The sequence below is a fragment of the Chiloscyllium plagiosum genome, unplaced genomic scaffold (genome assembly GCF_037043375.1).
Source record: "Chiloscyllium plagiosum isolate Xiang-an unplaced genomic scaffold, Cpla_swu_hap1 HiC_scaffold_7, whole genome shotgun sequence".
Taxonomy (NCBI): Eukaryota; Metazoa; Chordata; class Chondrichthyes; order Orectolobiformes; family Hemiscylliidae; genus Chiloscyllium; species Chiloscyllium plagiosum.
This window is the reverse complement of record NW_028270145.1, coordinates 82715740-82732223: the sequence shown is the minus strand read 5'-3', so window position 1 is coordinate 82732223 and position 16484 is coordinate 82715740. Positions and strand designations below refer to the sequence as shown.

The 16484-nt window shown below is 41.7% G+C and overlaps 1 protein-coding gene across 3 annotated transcripts in view; it reads right to left on the bottom strand.

Moving 5' to 3' along the window:
- Positions 1-379: 379 nt before the first annotated feature.
- Positions 380-16484, bottom strand: part of spopla (speckle type BTB/POZ protein like a) — a 216233-nt gene continuing 200128 nt past the window's right edge. For 2 of the 3 annotated variants that reach the window (XM_043694074.2, XM_043694076.2), the window contains 4 exons: positions 16192-16314; positions 13785-13927; positions 13634-13687; positions 380-2515 (listed from right to left, as the gene is read on the bottom strand). In XM_043694074.2, coding sequence (XP_043550009.1) covers positions 2371-2515; positions 13634-13687; positions 13785-13927; positions 16192-16314 — 465 coding nt within the window. In that variant the 3' untranslated portion in view covers positions 380-2370. Of the gene's footprint in view, positions 2516-2543; positions 2727-13633; positions 13688-13784; positions 13928-16191; positions 16315-16484 lie in introns of those variants that run through there. The other variant, XM_043694078.2, reaches the window with a different exon arrangement.

Genomic DNA, 16484 nt, shown 5'->3' with positions numbered 1-16484 from the left:
CATCTGATGATGGTCCACCCAGTTTAAAATTTAGATCCCTGGTCTCTGGAATTTATTTTCAATGGAAAAAGTTATTAGTTTGTGGTTCAGTCACTAGATGGAGCACCTCTATTCAGCTGGGATCAAAGCGAATATTAGAAATCACAAAAGAAAGAAACTCAAAGTGGATGAATTAAATTTTGCCCTGCACAACGATAGCTTCCATCTGGCAGTGTTGCATCTCCGTCAACTATGAAACAATCTACACCCCAGAATATTCTTGTTCTCCCATCAAAGTAGATGGAGGTGGACAGTTGCAGTTCTTATGAAATCAGGAATAAATATATCAGAAGGCAACATTATTTTGTTTTGATCTGCCTGAAATAAACACTTCAGCAAACAAGTAGAAAATAGGTTTTACTAATTTAAAACAGATTATTGTATTCAAACTGCTCAGAGCATGAAAATTAATGCCAATTAGTTTTGAACATCCATCTCAAAACTCATTTTAAGTTTTTATTCAAATTTTAATGGTGTGTAGTTCATGCAACCATACTTTCTGAATTTGTGATATGACGGTAAACAGATACATTGATAACTTAAACCCATCAGCTTCTTTTACCTTTCTTTTTTTTTAAAAATAGTTGAGTTCTCTTGTCTAACAAAAATGATTTTCACAAAACAATAGTCTACAGAAATGAACGCTGTTACAAATTAGTGCATTCAATTGCATTTATAAAGTCTTACAAAGTTTCTTTAACGTAACATAAGCTTTATGAAATATATTGATGCATAATAAATAAAATAGCAAAACATAAGCAAATCAATTGCTATGTAAAGTCAATTTGAGGCATTGCAAATCACTGTCCTGAAACTGGAGTTTTCTACAAAATCTACAGTGTTACCTTAGCACAGTGTCTCAGACAAATGACTTGATAACAATACCCATTCATTCTTAAAAGGGCTACCTTCCCCAGTGGCTCAGCATGTTTATCCAGTGAGTACCTGGAAGATCTCAGTTTCAATCCCTAGTCTGTGCTGAGTAAAGTGATCTTAGCTGGGGCATCAATTAGGGTGTTTTCAATGGTCTAAGCACCAGCTGGGATAGGGGAATGGAAAATCACCAGGGTTTTCACATCTGATCACTATCCGACAGCCCCACTGGAAGTGCACGTGTTGACATCAGGCAAGGATAGCATTAGGCTTGTCTGTGATGTCCCCCGCGGTTAAATACCCGTATGACACTCACACATAATAACAGCCATTTGGATGAGATACTGGAGGGTGACCAGCACCCCTGGACCTGGATCCCAAAGAATCAACACCTTCATGAGAGAAGGGCAGAGGAGAAAATTTGCAAGAAATTTCTCTTAATTGTGAATGGGACAGAAACATTGTAAGCATATTTGGAAAAACTAATTTGATCAAGTGACCTTCAGTGTCTTAACATCTTTATTAGGCGTTTCAAATGGGTAGTCTTCAGAAATGCTCTTCCATTATTCAAGTTTCACACTGTTGCACTGTGGATTGCTGAACTAGTCCATTGTTTTGGGTCCATTGGTAGCATAAAGATATAGTGTTTTGACTTTAGCTATGATGTGATCTCAAGTTCTAGAAGGTTGCTGAACATTACAAACCATTTTCACACAATTATAACAAAGGTCTTTAACATTTCTGCCAAAAATGTGAATTTAACTCTCAAAATAAAATCTGTACAGTAGAAATTCCAAACTGTAAACAAGGTATACAAACACTGAAAAAGAAAATGGTGGTTCACAAACCAACCGTGTACTTCATATACCACTGGCCATTAAGGACACGTGCTATTGAATGGTACATCCCTTTCAGGCTGTAATGCAGAATTTCAACAGCATGCATAATGCAAAGCTGGGTTGGGGACAGTCATCAAATCACATGCAATATTGCTCCAATCTAGCCAATCAGGCTCAGATTGATTAATTTCCTTGGGAATCAACCATAATTTTGTACAGACAGTAGTTATTAAGAAAAGTGTTAAAGACTTATTTTGCCTTTCCCAGTCATTCAATGGAAGGCTCTGCAATATGGCTGCTGATGCAATTTTGCACAGCCTGGTCTAATGACAAGGCACACATTAATTTAAAAAAAAAAGAAACTTAAAATCATGTGAACTTAACAGGAAGGATGAAAATCATTTAAGGCTGTTTAAGTGGCTGAGAGAAAAGCATGTAAACTAATTTAAAGCTGAAGACCATACTGGAACACATCCTTCAGCAGAGCAATTAAAGACAGTTAAAGTTCAGGTGTGACCTCTGTATGTAAATGAGGACTTCATCTTGTATGGGTGCAAGGTAGAAATGCCTTTACGCAAAAGTCAGTAGCGAGATCAGTACCTACAGTCCTCTAGTGTAATTATGACTGTTTTAACCGTTTGCGTGGAATACCAAATGGTGGGCACTGCGCAGTCGCCAATGCTCGGAAGGCCTCTGCAACTAAATGAGGATGGGAGTGAATCATCGACTTCCAGCCTTCTGTCTCCATCACATCTGTGGCATGGCTGCAAATAAGTCAAATGATAAAGTTCATCAGGAGGAATAACAATGAGAATGACTTGTATTCAAGTGTCACTACCTGTTATTTATATTTAAGAAACAAAAACTTAACTATCTATGATTGAATGATCCATGTTAGGTGGTCAAGTTTTCGTTTTGGGACTTCTGCATCTTGAGATTTTTCATTGTGGCGAAAAGCAGCAGTTTTCCAGTGGCCTGACAAAAATACACACACATATCCTTAAAATGAACTCAACTCTGGATCCCAGCTTTGTGTTACAAAACAAGGGAGGGCCAGTCCCAGAGAATTCTTGTCACAAACAGGACAGAAGATCACTGAAATTACACCCCTTTTGAGGCAGTCAATGTGTCTTGTTCTGTGATGTAAATATACAACACGACAGACAGCCTCTTTGACAGCCACTGTGAAAAGTTATGTATGTAAAGTAAGGGTGGATGACAGGCAGGTTGAGGTTAGGGAGGGATTGGGTGCCAAGTAGATGAAAGGTAGGTTGCAGCATGCCAACAAGTGGTTGAGTGTTTGAGGTGGATTCTAGTCCAGTGGTGATGATGTTGTGCTAGTGTAGGGCTGCAGATGGGAAAGAACCACATTGGGCATGTGGTGTTGGGTTCGCCAGCTCATGATGGATACCAAGGGCTCAGTTTAATAGTTACCCAGGAGATCAAAGAGTTTTTCTGAGCAACTATTACCCTTAGATTACAAAAGGATATGGATGGTTGGTCAGTGGTAAATGGAATTCAATCTGGGTAAGTGTGAGGTGATCCACTTGTGCAGGACAAATAAGGCCAGGGAATACATGATGAACAGCAGGACCCTGAGGATCAGGAGGACCTTAGTGTGCATGTCCACTGGTCCCTAAAAGTAATGGGACAGGTAAATAAAGTGGTTAGGACAGCTTATGGAATACTTGCCTTTATTAGCTGGTATACAGAGTTTAAGAGCAGGGAGGTTATGCTGGAACTATATAAAACTCTGGTTAGGTCACAGTGATAGCATTGTATGCAGTTCCGGAATCAACATTATAGGAGGGATGTGGTTGCACCAGGAGAGGATGCAGAGGAGATTTACCAGGATGTTGCCTGGGCTGGAGTGTTTAGTTGACATATTGAATACATAGAACATAGAACAGTACAGCACAGAACAGGCCCTTCAGCCCACGATGTTGTGCCGACCACTGATCCTCATGTATGCACCCTCAAATTTCTGCGACAATATGCATGTCCAGTAGTCTCTTAAATGTCGCCAATAACCTTGCTTTCACAACTGCTGCTGGCAACGCATTCCATGCTCTCACAACTCTGTGTAAAGAACCCGCCTCTGACATCCCCTCTATACTTTCCTTCAACAAGCTTAAAACTATGACTCCATGTGTTAGTCATTTCTGCCCTGGGAAATAGTCTCTTGCTATCGACTCTATCTATGCCTCTCATTATCTTGTATACCTCAATTGGGTCCCCTCTCCTCCTCCTTTTCTCCAATGTAAAAGTCCGAGCTCAGTCAACCTCTCTTCATAAGATAAGCCCTCCAGTCCGGGCAGCATCCTGGTAAATCTCCTCTGAACCCTCTCCAAAGCATCCACATCTTTCTTATAATAGGGCGACCAGAACTGGACGCAGTATTCCAAGTGCGGTCTAACCAAAGTTTTATAGAGCTGCAACAAGACCTCACGACTCTTAAACTCAATCCCCCTGTTAATGAAAGCCAAAACACCATATGCTTTCTTAACAACCCTGTACTATTTGGGTGGCCATTTTAAGGGATCTATGTACCTGCACACCAAGATCCCTCTGTTCCTCCACACTGCCAAGAATCCTATCCTTAATCCTGTACTCAACTTTCAAATTCGACCTTCCAAAATGCATCACCTCGCATTTATCCAGGTTGAACTCCATCTGCCACCTCTCAGCCCATCTCTGCATCCTGTCAATGTCCCGTTGCAGCCTACAACAGTCCTCTATACCGTCAACGACACCTCCAACCTTTGTGTCGTCTGCAAACGTGCTGACCCATCCTTCAATTCCCTCATCCAAGTCATTAATAAAAATTACAAACAGTAGAGGCCCAAGGACTGAGCCCTGTGGAACACCACTCACCACAGACTTCGAGGCGGAATATTTTCCTTCTATTACCACTCACTGTCTTCTGCTGGCCAGCCAATTCTGTATCCAGACAGCTAAGTTCTCCTGTATCCCATTCCTCCTGACCTTCTGAATGAACCGACCATGGGGAACCTTATCAAATGCCTTGCTGAAGTCCATATACACCACATCCACAGCTCTACCCTCATCAACTTTTCTAGTCACATGCTCAAAGAACTCGATAAGATTTTTGAGGCATGAGCTGCCCCTCACAAAGCCGTGTTGACTGCATTTAATCAAGCCATGTTCTTCCAGATGGTCATAAATCCTATCCCTCAGAATCCTTTCTAACACCTTGCAGACGACAGACGTGAGACTTACTGGTCTGTATTTGCCGGGGATTTCCCTATTTCCTTTCTTGAAGAGAGGAATTACATTTGCCTCTCTCCAGTCCTCAGGTACGACTCCAGTGGAGAGCGAGGATGCAAAGAGCTTCACAAGTGGCGAAGCAATTACATTTCTCATTTCCCAAAGCAGCCGAGGACAAATCTGGTCCGGGCCTGGTGACTTGTCAATCTTAATGTTTGACAACATTTTCAGCACATCAGCTTCCTCTATCTATATCCATTCCAGCATGCACACCTACTCTTCAAAGTTTTCATTCACTACCAAGTTTGTTTCTTTCATAAAGACAGAAGCAAAAAACTCATTTAGGGCTTCCCCTACCTCCTCAGACTCTACACACAAATTCCCTATGCTATCCCTGATCGGCCCTACTCTTTCTTTGACCATTCTCTTATTCCTCACATAAGTGTAAAATGCCTTTGTGTTCTCCCTAATCCGTTCTGCCAAGCCTTTCTCGTGCCCCCTCCTGGCTCGCCTCAGACCATTTGAGCTCCTTCCTCGCCTTCCTGTAATCCGCTAGAGCCGAGCTTGACCCTAGCTTCCTCCACCTTATGTAAGCCAACTTTTTCCTTTTGACGAGAAGCTCCACCGCTCTCGTCATCCAAGGTTCCTTTATCTTACCCCTTCTTGCCTGTCTCAGAGGGACATATTTATTCATCACTTGCAACAACTGTTCCTTAAACAGTCTCCACATGTCTATAGTGTCTTTACCATGGAACAATTGCTCCCAATCCATGCTTCCTAACTCATGTCTAATCACATCATAGTATCCTCTTCCCGAATTAAATATCCTCCCATTTTGCCTAATCCTCTCCTTCTCTATAGCTATGTAGAATGTGAGGCAGTTGTGGTCCCTATCATCAAAATGCTCTCCCACCACAAGATCTGATACCTGCCCCGGCTCGTTTCTGAGCATCAAGTCTAGAATAGCCTCTCCCCTCGTCGGCCTGTCAACATACTGAGTTAGGAAACCCTCCTGAACACACCTTACAAAAACAGCTCCATTCAAATCTTCTGCTTGAAGGAGGTTCCAATCAATATTGGGAAAGTTAAAGTCACCCATTACAACAACTCTACTACGTCCACACTTTTCCAAAATCTACTGACCTATGCTTTCTTCCATCTCCCTGCTGCTATTGGGGGGCCTGTAGTAAACCCCTAATGAGGTGACTGCTCCCTTGCTGTTCCTAATTTCCACCCATACTGACTCGGTAGGCAGATCTTCCTCGACAATGGAAGCTTCTGTAGCTGTGATACCCTCTCTGATTAGTAGTGCTACACCCACTCCTCTCTCTCCCCCCCCCCCCCCTATTCTTTTTAAATGCTCTAAACCCTGCAACATCCAGCAACCATTCCTGCCCTGAGAAACCCATGTCTCTGTTATGGCCATAACATCATTGCACCAGGTACTAATCTATGCTCTAAGTTCATCACTTTTATTCCTAATACTCCTTGCGTTAAAGCAAACACACTTTAACTGATCCCTTGGTTCCTTCCCAGGAAAATCCTTCCCACTAGCTGGTCTACCTCTTGCTATTGCTTCATCTGCATCAACTCTCACCTCCGGTATACAGCTCAGGTTCCCACCCCCCTGCCATACTAGTTTAAACCCTCTCGAACTACTCGAGCAAACCTTCCACCCAGGACATTGGCCCCCTTCCAGTTCAGATGCAACCCGTCCTTCTTGTACAGGTCCCACCTTCCCCAGAAGGCTTCCCAATTATCTACATATCTGAGGCCCTCTCTCCTACTCCAGCTGTGCAGCCACGTGTTAATTTGCACCCGCTTACTTTGATTTTCTGAAGGACACAGGCAAGGAGAATTTCATTTGGTTAACTGAATGCCGGACGATCGATGCTGGATAACATAATTAGCCACACATCGGGACCTTGCGATCTTGTTTGGATCATCTGAAATTCAGTTAATCTAATGTTGGGTAATCAAGGTTATCTGTAGACTGAGGTTGTTTTCCTTGGAGCAGAGGAGATGGAAGGGGAATATAGCTGAGATTTCAAAATTCTGAGGGACATTGATGGGGTTGAAATAAAAGGACCATTTCACTTTGGTGGAGGGATCAATGACCAGAGAGCATAGATTGAAGGTAATGGGCAGGAGGTTTAGAGGGGAGGCAAGGAAATCCAAAATTTCATGTCGAGGGTGGTGGGTATCTGGAACTCACTGCCTGTAAGGGTGGTAAAGACAGAAACACTGACAACATTCAAGAAACATTGAGATGTGCACTTGTGATGCCAAAGCAAACAAGGCTTTGGGCCAAGTGCTGGAAAATGAGATTAGAGTAATTGGGTGCTAGTTTTTGAACAGTGCAGACTTCATAGGCCAAAGTGCATCATCTAAAAATGAGTTCATTACAAAAATAAGCATTTTAAATTACTGTAAGTTTACCATTTTAAAGTAAATTTTAAATTTACTGAAAATGACATATGCAAAATTATTTTTGAATTGGATTGGAGTCTGCAGACAAATATTAAAAAAATTCAGATAAAAATCAAAACCTTTTAAAAGAAAATCATTGCCCAAAAGATTCAACTTTTTTTAAAAGAGTATTCTCAAATAACCAGTGGAAATTCCCACTGGGAATGAATTTGATCTAGATTAGAGTAGTGCTGGAAAAGCACAGCAGGTCAGGCAGCATCCGAGGAGCAGGCAAATCAATGTTTAGGGCAAAAGCCCTTCATCAGGAATAGAGGCAGGATGCCTGCAGAGGGGAGAGATAAATGGAGGGGGGGGAGAAAGTAGCATAGACTATAATAGGTGAATGGGGTTGGGGATGGAGGTGATAGGTCAGAGAGGAGGTGGGGCAAGATAGCAAAGAGTACAATGGGTGAATGGGTGTGGGGATGAAGGTGATAGGTCAGGGAGGAGGGTGGAGTGGAGAGGTGGAAAGGAAGATAGGCAGGTAGGACAGGTAATGAGGGTGGTGCTGAGCTGGAAGGTTGGAGCTGGGGTGAGGTGGGGAAAGGAGAAATGAGGAAACTGATGAAATCCACATTGATGCCATGGGGTTGAAGTGTTCCGAGGAAGAAGATGAGGTGTTCTTCCTCCAGGCATTGGTTGGTGAGGGAGCGGCGGTGGAGGCGGCCCAGGACCTGCACGTCCTTGGCAGAGTGGAAGGCGGAGGTGAAATGTTGGGACACAGGATGGTAGGGTTGATTGATGCGGGTGTCCCGGAGATGTTCCCTAAAGAGCTCTGCTAGGAGGCGTCCAATCTCCCTAATGTAGAGGAGACCGCATTGGGAGCAACGGATACAATAAATGATATTGGTGGATGTGCAGGTAAAACTTTGATGGATGTGGAAGACTCCTTTGGGACCTTGGATGGAGGTGAAGGAGGTGGTGTGGGCACAGGTTTTGCAATTCCTGCGGTGGCAGGGGAGGGTGGGTTGTAGGGTGGCATGGACCTGACCAGGTACTCACGGAGGGAATGGTCTGTGCGGAAAGCGGAATGGGTGGGGAGGTAAATATATCCCCAGTGGTGGGGTCCGTTTGGAGGTGACAGAAATGTCTTTGGATGATGTGGTTTATGCGAATGTTGGTAGGGTGGAAGGTGAGCACCAGGGGGCTTCTGTCCTTGTTACGGTTGGAGCGGTGGGGTTTCAGGGCAGAGGGGTGGGATGTGGACGAGATGCTTTGGAGGGCATCTTTAACCACTTGGGAAGGGAAATTGCGGTCTCTAAAGAAGGAGGCCATCTGGTGTGTTCTGTGGTGGAACTGGTCCTCCTGTTCCTGCTCAACTGCCTATCATCAGAAGTGGAAAAAGGAAGAGATGTAGTAGGCTTTAAGCAACCATAAGAGGGATGCAGAATATGTTGGCGAATTATATTGTCACTCTCCAAAAATGTTTGTGTCTTTGAATTTGTAAACGAGAGTCGTTGGGCCACACCTATTGTGTCAGTGATAAAGAAAAATGGATCAGTACACATTTGCAATGATTTCAAGGTCTCAATTTGCCTTTAATTGCTGACTTATTTGCTAGTCGAGCTGGAGATCAGCTTTTCAGCTTGCTAAAGGTCAATTCATGAATGTAGATCCCGAGTCACAGAAATACTTGACAATTATAACACACAAAGGACTATTCGAATTCAAGCAATTTTGATTTGGAACCATATCCACTGCGCCACAGATCAGATTTTAAGGGGACTGGAAGGAGTCCAGTGATACCTAGATGATACTTTGGTTACAGGAAGAAATCAAAAAGAGCATCTCCACAATTTAGAGGCTACAGAACCTTGAAGATTATGGGCTAAGAGTAAGGAAAGGCAAATGAGAATTTTAAAAAATTTTCCACTTAAAATTTAGACCATGTCATCGATACTGAGGGAGTACGCAAATCATATTCAAAAGTAAAAGCCATAACTGGGGCACCAGCACCTAAAAGTGCAACTACAATCATTTGTGGGCTTGCTGAATTAGTACGGCAGGTTTATCCCAAATCTTGCAGCCATTCACTAGCCATTGCACAATTTATTATGCCAAAAACAAGAACTTAAAGTGTGAAGGAGCATTTACACAAGCCAAAAAGACGTTATTACAATAAAAAGTCCTGACCTACTTTAACCCAAAGTTGTCATTGCAACTAGCATGCAATGCATCACCTTCTAGGCTAGCAGCAGTCATTTCTCACATAATATTGAATGATGAAGAGAAGCCAATAGCTTTTGTATCAACAATAACAAAATCAAAGAGTTGCGGATGTTGGAAATCATAACTAAAAACAGAAATTGTTGGAAAAACTCAACAGGTCTGGCAACATATGCGGAGAAAAATTAGAGTTAACGTTTAGGGTCCAGTAACCCTGCTTCAGAACTGAATTTTTGCATCAAGATCATTTAAAAAATTACAGAAATGAATCATACAAAAATAGAGAAAGAAGCTCCAAGAATCATTTTTAGCATTAGGCAATTTCACGAATACCTGTATGGCTGGGAATTTATCCTACTTAACAGGCCACAGATCACAATATTTGGGCCTCGGGCAGAAACACCTCTAGCAGCGAGCTGCAAGGTGAGCACGGTTGCTATCCACTCTCACATACAATTCAGTATCAGCAATCCAACTTAGATGAGAATGCTGATGGGCTCCTTTGCCAAATGAGTCAATGACAATCAGTCCTTATGTAGACATTTTCCACGACGACCAAGTAGAGAACACTCCAGTAACAGTAGGACAAGTTAAATGGTACCATAGAAATGATTCACTACTGCCAAAACTGATGGGCATGGCAAAAATCACAGAAGCAACCAGAACTGAAGCTGTATATCACACGGATGCTGGAAGTGTACATGCAAACAGGATGAGGGTCATCACTCTATCATAACTAAGGGAACGGGTGTGAAATCAACTACACAAAGATCACTATGACATTGTCAGAACGAGGGAGATAGCCAGAAACCATTTCTGCTGGCCAGAGCTCCACTCCGAAATTGAGGAGAATGTGGAAACGTGTAGTTTGGGAAAGAACTTGCAATCTACCTCTTAAAACCATTACACCAAAAACACCACAAATTAAAAACAGCAAGAAAATAAACAAACACCTGAACTACATCGACAGCCACACAGGAAGCAACGCTCTCTGGAAAATCTTACTTACTGTCATATATATGACAGTAAACATTGTGAATGTTTTCATTTCAGGAATCCCTGATGTACTCTGTATTTGTGAAGGCTGACTGTCACTTTAAGAGTCCAAACATGCAATGCAATGATGACAATATTGGCACTTTTGGAGGGACAAACACCTCTTTGTAACCCAGTTCTCAGAAAAGGTCACTCGACCCAAACTGTCAATTCTGATTTCTTTCCACAGATACTGCTAGACCTGCTGAGCTTTTCCAGTAATTTCTGGTTTTGTTTTCTCTCTAACCTTGTTGCCCATAGAATGCACATCTCTATATTAAAGTTCCTGCTGTTTCATGGTTCCTTCTTTTTGGAACTTAACACTATCACAGAGTAGGTGATTCAGCACAGTAAAACCTCCTTTAGACACATTTTACTTACACTTGTCCATTACCACTCTCCCTTTGGCTTGCACAAACAATTCCTGTCATTTCATTTGTCTTGTATTCCAGCCCCTCACAGATCTTCTGTTTTATGCCTTTTCCCATGCTCCCCCATTTTTACTTGGTTAAAACTACATTTTTAAATTTTCTCAGTTCAAATGGAAGAGCTATCAATTTGAAGTAATAATTCCAAAGATGTTGTCAGATCTGTTGATTATTTCCACTAATTTCTGATTTTATTTCAGAGTTCCAGCCTCTCTCATACTTGACTCTTGCAATCTGCTTTTTAATACAAGTTAGCTTTTGAGAAACTAAAGCTCATTTCTAAAGGAATGCTACTGCCAATTACTGTCGGCCTATAAAGCTACATTGGACATCCACTAAAATACAAAAATAATGACTTTCTGGTTTAATAAAACTAAAATTGTGATATACTTTCCCATGTTGTAAAGCAAAATAGAAGATAAGAGCTTAAAAAAGTGTTGCTGGAAAAGCGCAGCAGGTCAGGCAGCATCATAGGAACAGGAGAATCGACGTTTCGGGTATAAGCCCTTCTTCAGGAATGAGGAGGGTGTGCCAAGCAGGCTAAGATAAAAGGTAGGGAGGAGGGACTTTGGGGACGGGCATTGAGAATGTGATAGGTGGAAGGAGGTTAAGGTGAGGGTGATAGGCTGGAGAGGGGTTGGGGGCGGAGAGGTCGGGAAGAAGATTGCAGGTCAAGAAGGCGGTGCTGAGTCTGAGGGTTGGGACTGAGAAAAGGTGGGGGGAGGGGAAATGAGAAAGCTGGAGAAATCTGCATTCATCCCATGTGGTTGGAGGGTTCCTAGACGAAAGATGAGGCGCTCTTCCTCCAGTCGTCGTGTTGCCATGGTCTGGCGATGGAGGAGGCCAAGGACCTGCATGTCCTTGGCGGAGTGGGAGGGGGAGTTAAAGTGTTCAGCCACGGGGCGGTTGGGTTGGTTGGTGCGGGTGTCCCAGAGGTGTTCTCTGAAACGTTCCGCAAGTAGGCGGCCTGTTTCCCCAATGTATAGGAGGCCACATTGGGTGCAGCGGACGCACTAAATGATGTGTGCGGAGGTACAGGTGAATTTCTGACAGATATGGAAGGATTCCTTGGGGCCTTGGAGGGAAGTGAGGGGGGAGGTGTGGGCGCAAGTTTTGCATTTCTTGCGGTTGCAGGGGAAGGTGCCAGGAGTGGAGGTTGGGTTGGTGGGGGGTATGGATCTGATGAGGGAGTCGCGGAGGGAGTGGTCTTTCCGGAACGCTGATAGGGGTGGGGAGGGAAATATATCCTTGGTGGTGGGGTCTGTTTGGAGGTGGCGGAAATGACGAAGGATGATACGATGTATCTGGAGGTTGGTGGGGTGGTAGGTGAGGACCAGTGGGGTTATGTCCTGATGGCGATTGGAGGGGCGGAGGAGCGGGAAGTGGAGGGGATGCAGTGGAGAGCATCGTCAACCACGTCTGAGGGGAAATTGCGGTCTATGAAGAAGGAGGCCATTTGGGTTGTTCGGTATTGGAATTGGTCCTCCTGGGAGCAGATGCAGCGAAGGCGAAGGAATTGGGAATATGGGATGTTGTTTTTCAGGGGGCAGGGTGGGAGGAGGTGTAATCTAGGTAGCTTTCTCCTAGCAAAATAGAAGATGTCAACTTTTAAAAATGCACTTTCCAAGAGTGAGTTAAAGAACACTCAATAAAGCTCAGGGCAGAGCTTTTGTTAGCAGTGCATATGGAACAATCTTAGGGCTAGATCATAGGAAGTTATACACAATTAAAAACAAACATAAATATACTTTTGTAGCCTTTTATACAGTAACATCTCAACAAATTCTCTATTCAGAAAGTCAAAAATAGACCACAACAAATCCGTACAAGTACAGAACAATTGCTTGGTATCTTGTGAAATATTTTTTAGGTATATTTCCAGTATAAAATGCTTTGACATTATTGGACAATATAGCTCTACAATAGTAAAGGCAAAGTTGTCATGCTCCCACAGGATCATAGGCTACTCTCTCATTACAGAGGTGTCTGGTGGTGAGTTTACCCTGAGGGTCACCATGCCTCAGGCAATGGGTGATATTGAAAAAGCGGGACCTTCATGGTAACATCAGACAATACAGGAATTCAATACACATTATTAGTGTCACTCTGCGTTGCAAACCAGCCGTCCAGTCAACTGGACTAATAAATGGAATCCAAAGTTTGAGGAACTCTCTAATCTGGAAAGGCAACTATTTTCTTCATGATCATTTTCCCAACAGCAAAAGGTTATACAAATTTAAATAGGAAAGTGACCTAAAGTGGCTATTATAACGATAAATAATCAGAATTTAGCATGTTTGGAATGAAAAAGAATCTTTTGCAATATGACAGATGGCAAAACTTAGAAACCTTTCTTTGTACTTTGCAGAGTTGCATATGGAAAAGCAGAGCTGCCTCCTAGGTAGGTATTCATCTATTTTGCATTTGTTTGTCCTTTAAAAGAACATACAATAGTGTATCTGGAGATACAGCTGTGACATATAATGAGGTTAAAGAATGTATGATATTAAATCTCGAAAACCAATCCAATCAATTTCATTTTTCCACTTTACTTACTTGTTGCTCCAGTTTTTTCCATCCTTACACCCAAGTTGTCGGAGAACACTGCACCTGTAATGGGAAAATATTAAAAGAAAGAAAACTAATTCAATGAACACAAAATATAGATTTGGCAGCCTGAATTTCAAATGAAAGCAATGACACTTACCTGTTAATGAAGTCTATTGCTTGTGCTTTCAGCTGTTCTGCACTGTGCAAATCTGCAAGAATGAGAATTTCTGCCACATTTTCAACTGAAAGGTTACTACACAAGGTTTCTTCACACATAACCTTCAGGCGGTCTAGTGCGTACTGAAAGGACAGAAAAAATATTGATTACCTCATATAACTGGCAACTATCAAGTAGAAACACCATCTACGGCTTTTAGAACTGACCAACATTAACATGTGCATCTTTTCTGCAAGTAAACATTCCTTGCAAAAAGTTTTTTAAAAACCTGTTTACTGCTGATCTCTATATCACTTCAGCCTCTGGTTCATTCAGTATTCTAACAAGCAGCTTTTTCTTGAAGGAATTAAGGAATACAAAATGCAACAACTTGGAGACACTCATCTCCTCCCCTTTCCTATCCCTTCGCCCAAATCTGTCTCTTATCATGCACTTACTATCCCTTCTCCCTTTCCACTCTGATACTGCATGTTCTGCACTCAGCAAAAGTCTTAGTCTTATCCCTCTACAGCCGCACCTTAATGAATTTAGGGCACGACATGACATTGAACACTCTTCTATTGTCTTCGCCTCAGTGCCTATTCTCCCAGGTCATCCATCTCCATCTCATGTATATGGGTGGGAGGGGCCCCCAACTATTTTTCTTTCTATCTCCACCTATTGTTTACTCCTCTCCACCCCCGCCTCCCCCAACCCGATCTTCAGCATATATACCAACCTTTTCCAAGCTACAATTAGTTCAGACATTGGTTTGGGGTGGGATCCATCAATGGACCCAATTATTGACTCTGCTTTCTCTTCACAGATGCTGCCATACCTTCTGAGTTTTTCCAGCAATTTCTGTTTTTGTTGTGAACCTATAAACCTGTCCGTATTTTCAATGATTTCAAAATATAAACGCGTTATCACTGTTCAAAGCTGATGCCCTGTGTACACGTGAAAAGGTGAGAATTGGGACATATTTCTCAATATAAACAAAACTTACAAAGCTCTCTCTCCAACAAATGTCTGAAAAGATAATTCAGAATTCCTAATCAATTGCTGAGTTAGAGATTCCCCTTATTCTCAAAATACATTCTTGACCTAAATCCCAAAACACATGCCTTCCCTAGTCATTAAAGTGGATGGAATGTATTCACAACTACAACAAAATCTTGGCTCTCAGATGAGAAGTATAAGAATGTTCAAAGTTTGTGAGAAGATTTGTAGCTCGGGTGCTCGTTGCTGTGGTTCTGTTCGTCGAGCTGGAAGAATGTAATAGGAATTTGTGTACTACTTTAAATAATTTTAAGTGGAGGAAATTTGACTAAAAATGGCAGAAACCAAACTTCTCTGCATTGGCAAATTTGCAAGAATGAGCAACTTTGCAACATTTTTGACTGAAATTACTCCACAAATTTTCTTCAGATAAAACTAGAAATTACTGTGTGTGCTGGCAGAGAATGAATCATTACCTCACAAATGTATGAAGAATATATCTTTTGTTCACTCTAAATTTAATTAAACGCTTCAACTATAAGTTGAGAACATTCCACTTCATGACAGTCACTGCCACTTCAATAACTCTCAGACTGTTGCATCCACTAGTCACCCTGGAAGACATTTCCTGTTGTTAATCCCATTTCATGCGGAGATATTCTATTGCCTTTTTTAAAAATCCAAGCATACCTTTTAAAAATTTCTCCAGATCAAGCAACCAATGGCATTTAATATTACAGAATCATACAGAAAGGAGGTTGCCATTTCATCTAATGTGCCTCTGTTAATTCTTTAAAACTTTTCAATTAATCCAACTGCCTTACCCTTTACTATTGCCCAGGAAAAGTTTAAGAATTTAATTTAATCCCCACTATTAAATCTGCTTCTAATAACCTTTTAAATCAGTGTGCTCCAGACCATAACTATTGTCCTGCTTGTTTTAAGCAAAAACTTCCAGGTGCAGATCAGCCATAAAATAAATGATAGCAATATCATCCCTTGAGGGGAAGATGACTAAGCAAAATATATAATGTAAACTGACATTTCAATGCAGTAATGAGACAGTAATGGATGGAGGGGTGAAGTCTTTTGAACAGTGTTTTAAACTGAGGTATTATCTACCTGGTTAAGTAAATACTGGAGATTCTGTGACGCTATATGTAGAGAAGCATAAAATGTATTCTGCCGTCGTAGTAGTAACAACATCACCAAAAATAGATTTCCTTTTCATTCATACACTTCCTATTTGAATTACATTGCTGTGTGCAAATTGTGTCTATTTGTGACTGGCCTTCAAAAGTAAATAATTTTTTATGATCCTGGTGTATCAATGTATAAGAATGCTTCCTGTTGACGTGATGTGACTGAACCTTTTTCTGGCACTATCTCCTGAATGTTCATTACTTACTTTGTCTGCTGCGGCCAACAGATTATCAGCCATTTTATCGAGATTTGGTGCTTTTCCTGTGTAGATAAATCTCATCATTTCCTTAAACACTTCAGGATCCACATCATTTATTTCTACTCTGTTCTATTGAGAAGAGAATAAAAAGCAATATTAAACATAATATAAATGATTAAAAGTTAAAGATATGATACCATCTCTAATATTCATTCAATACATTAACTGCAATTCAACTGCAATTTTAACAGTAATTTAAAGATTTGTACAAAGCTGCACTATTAGAGCTCAAAGGCATA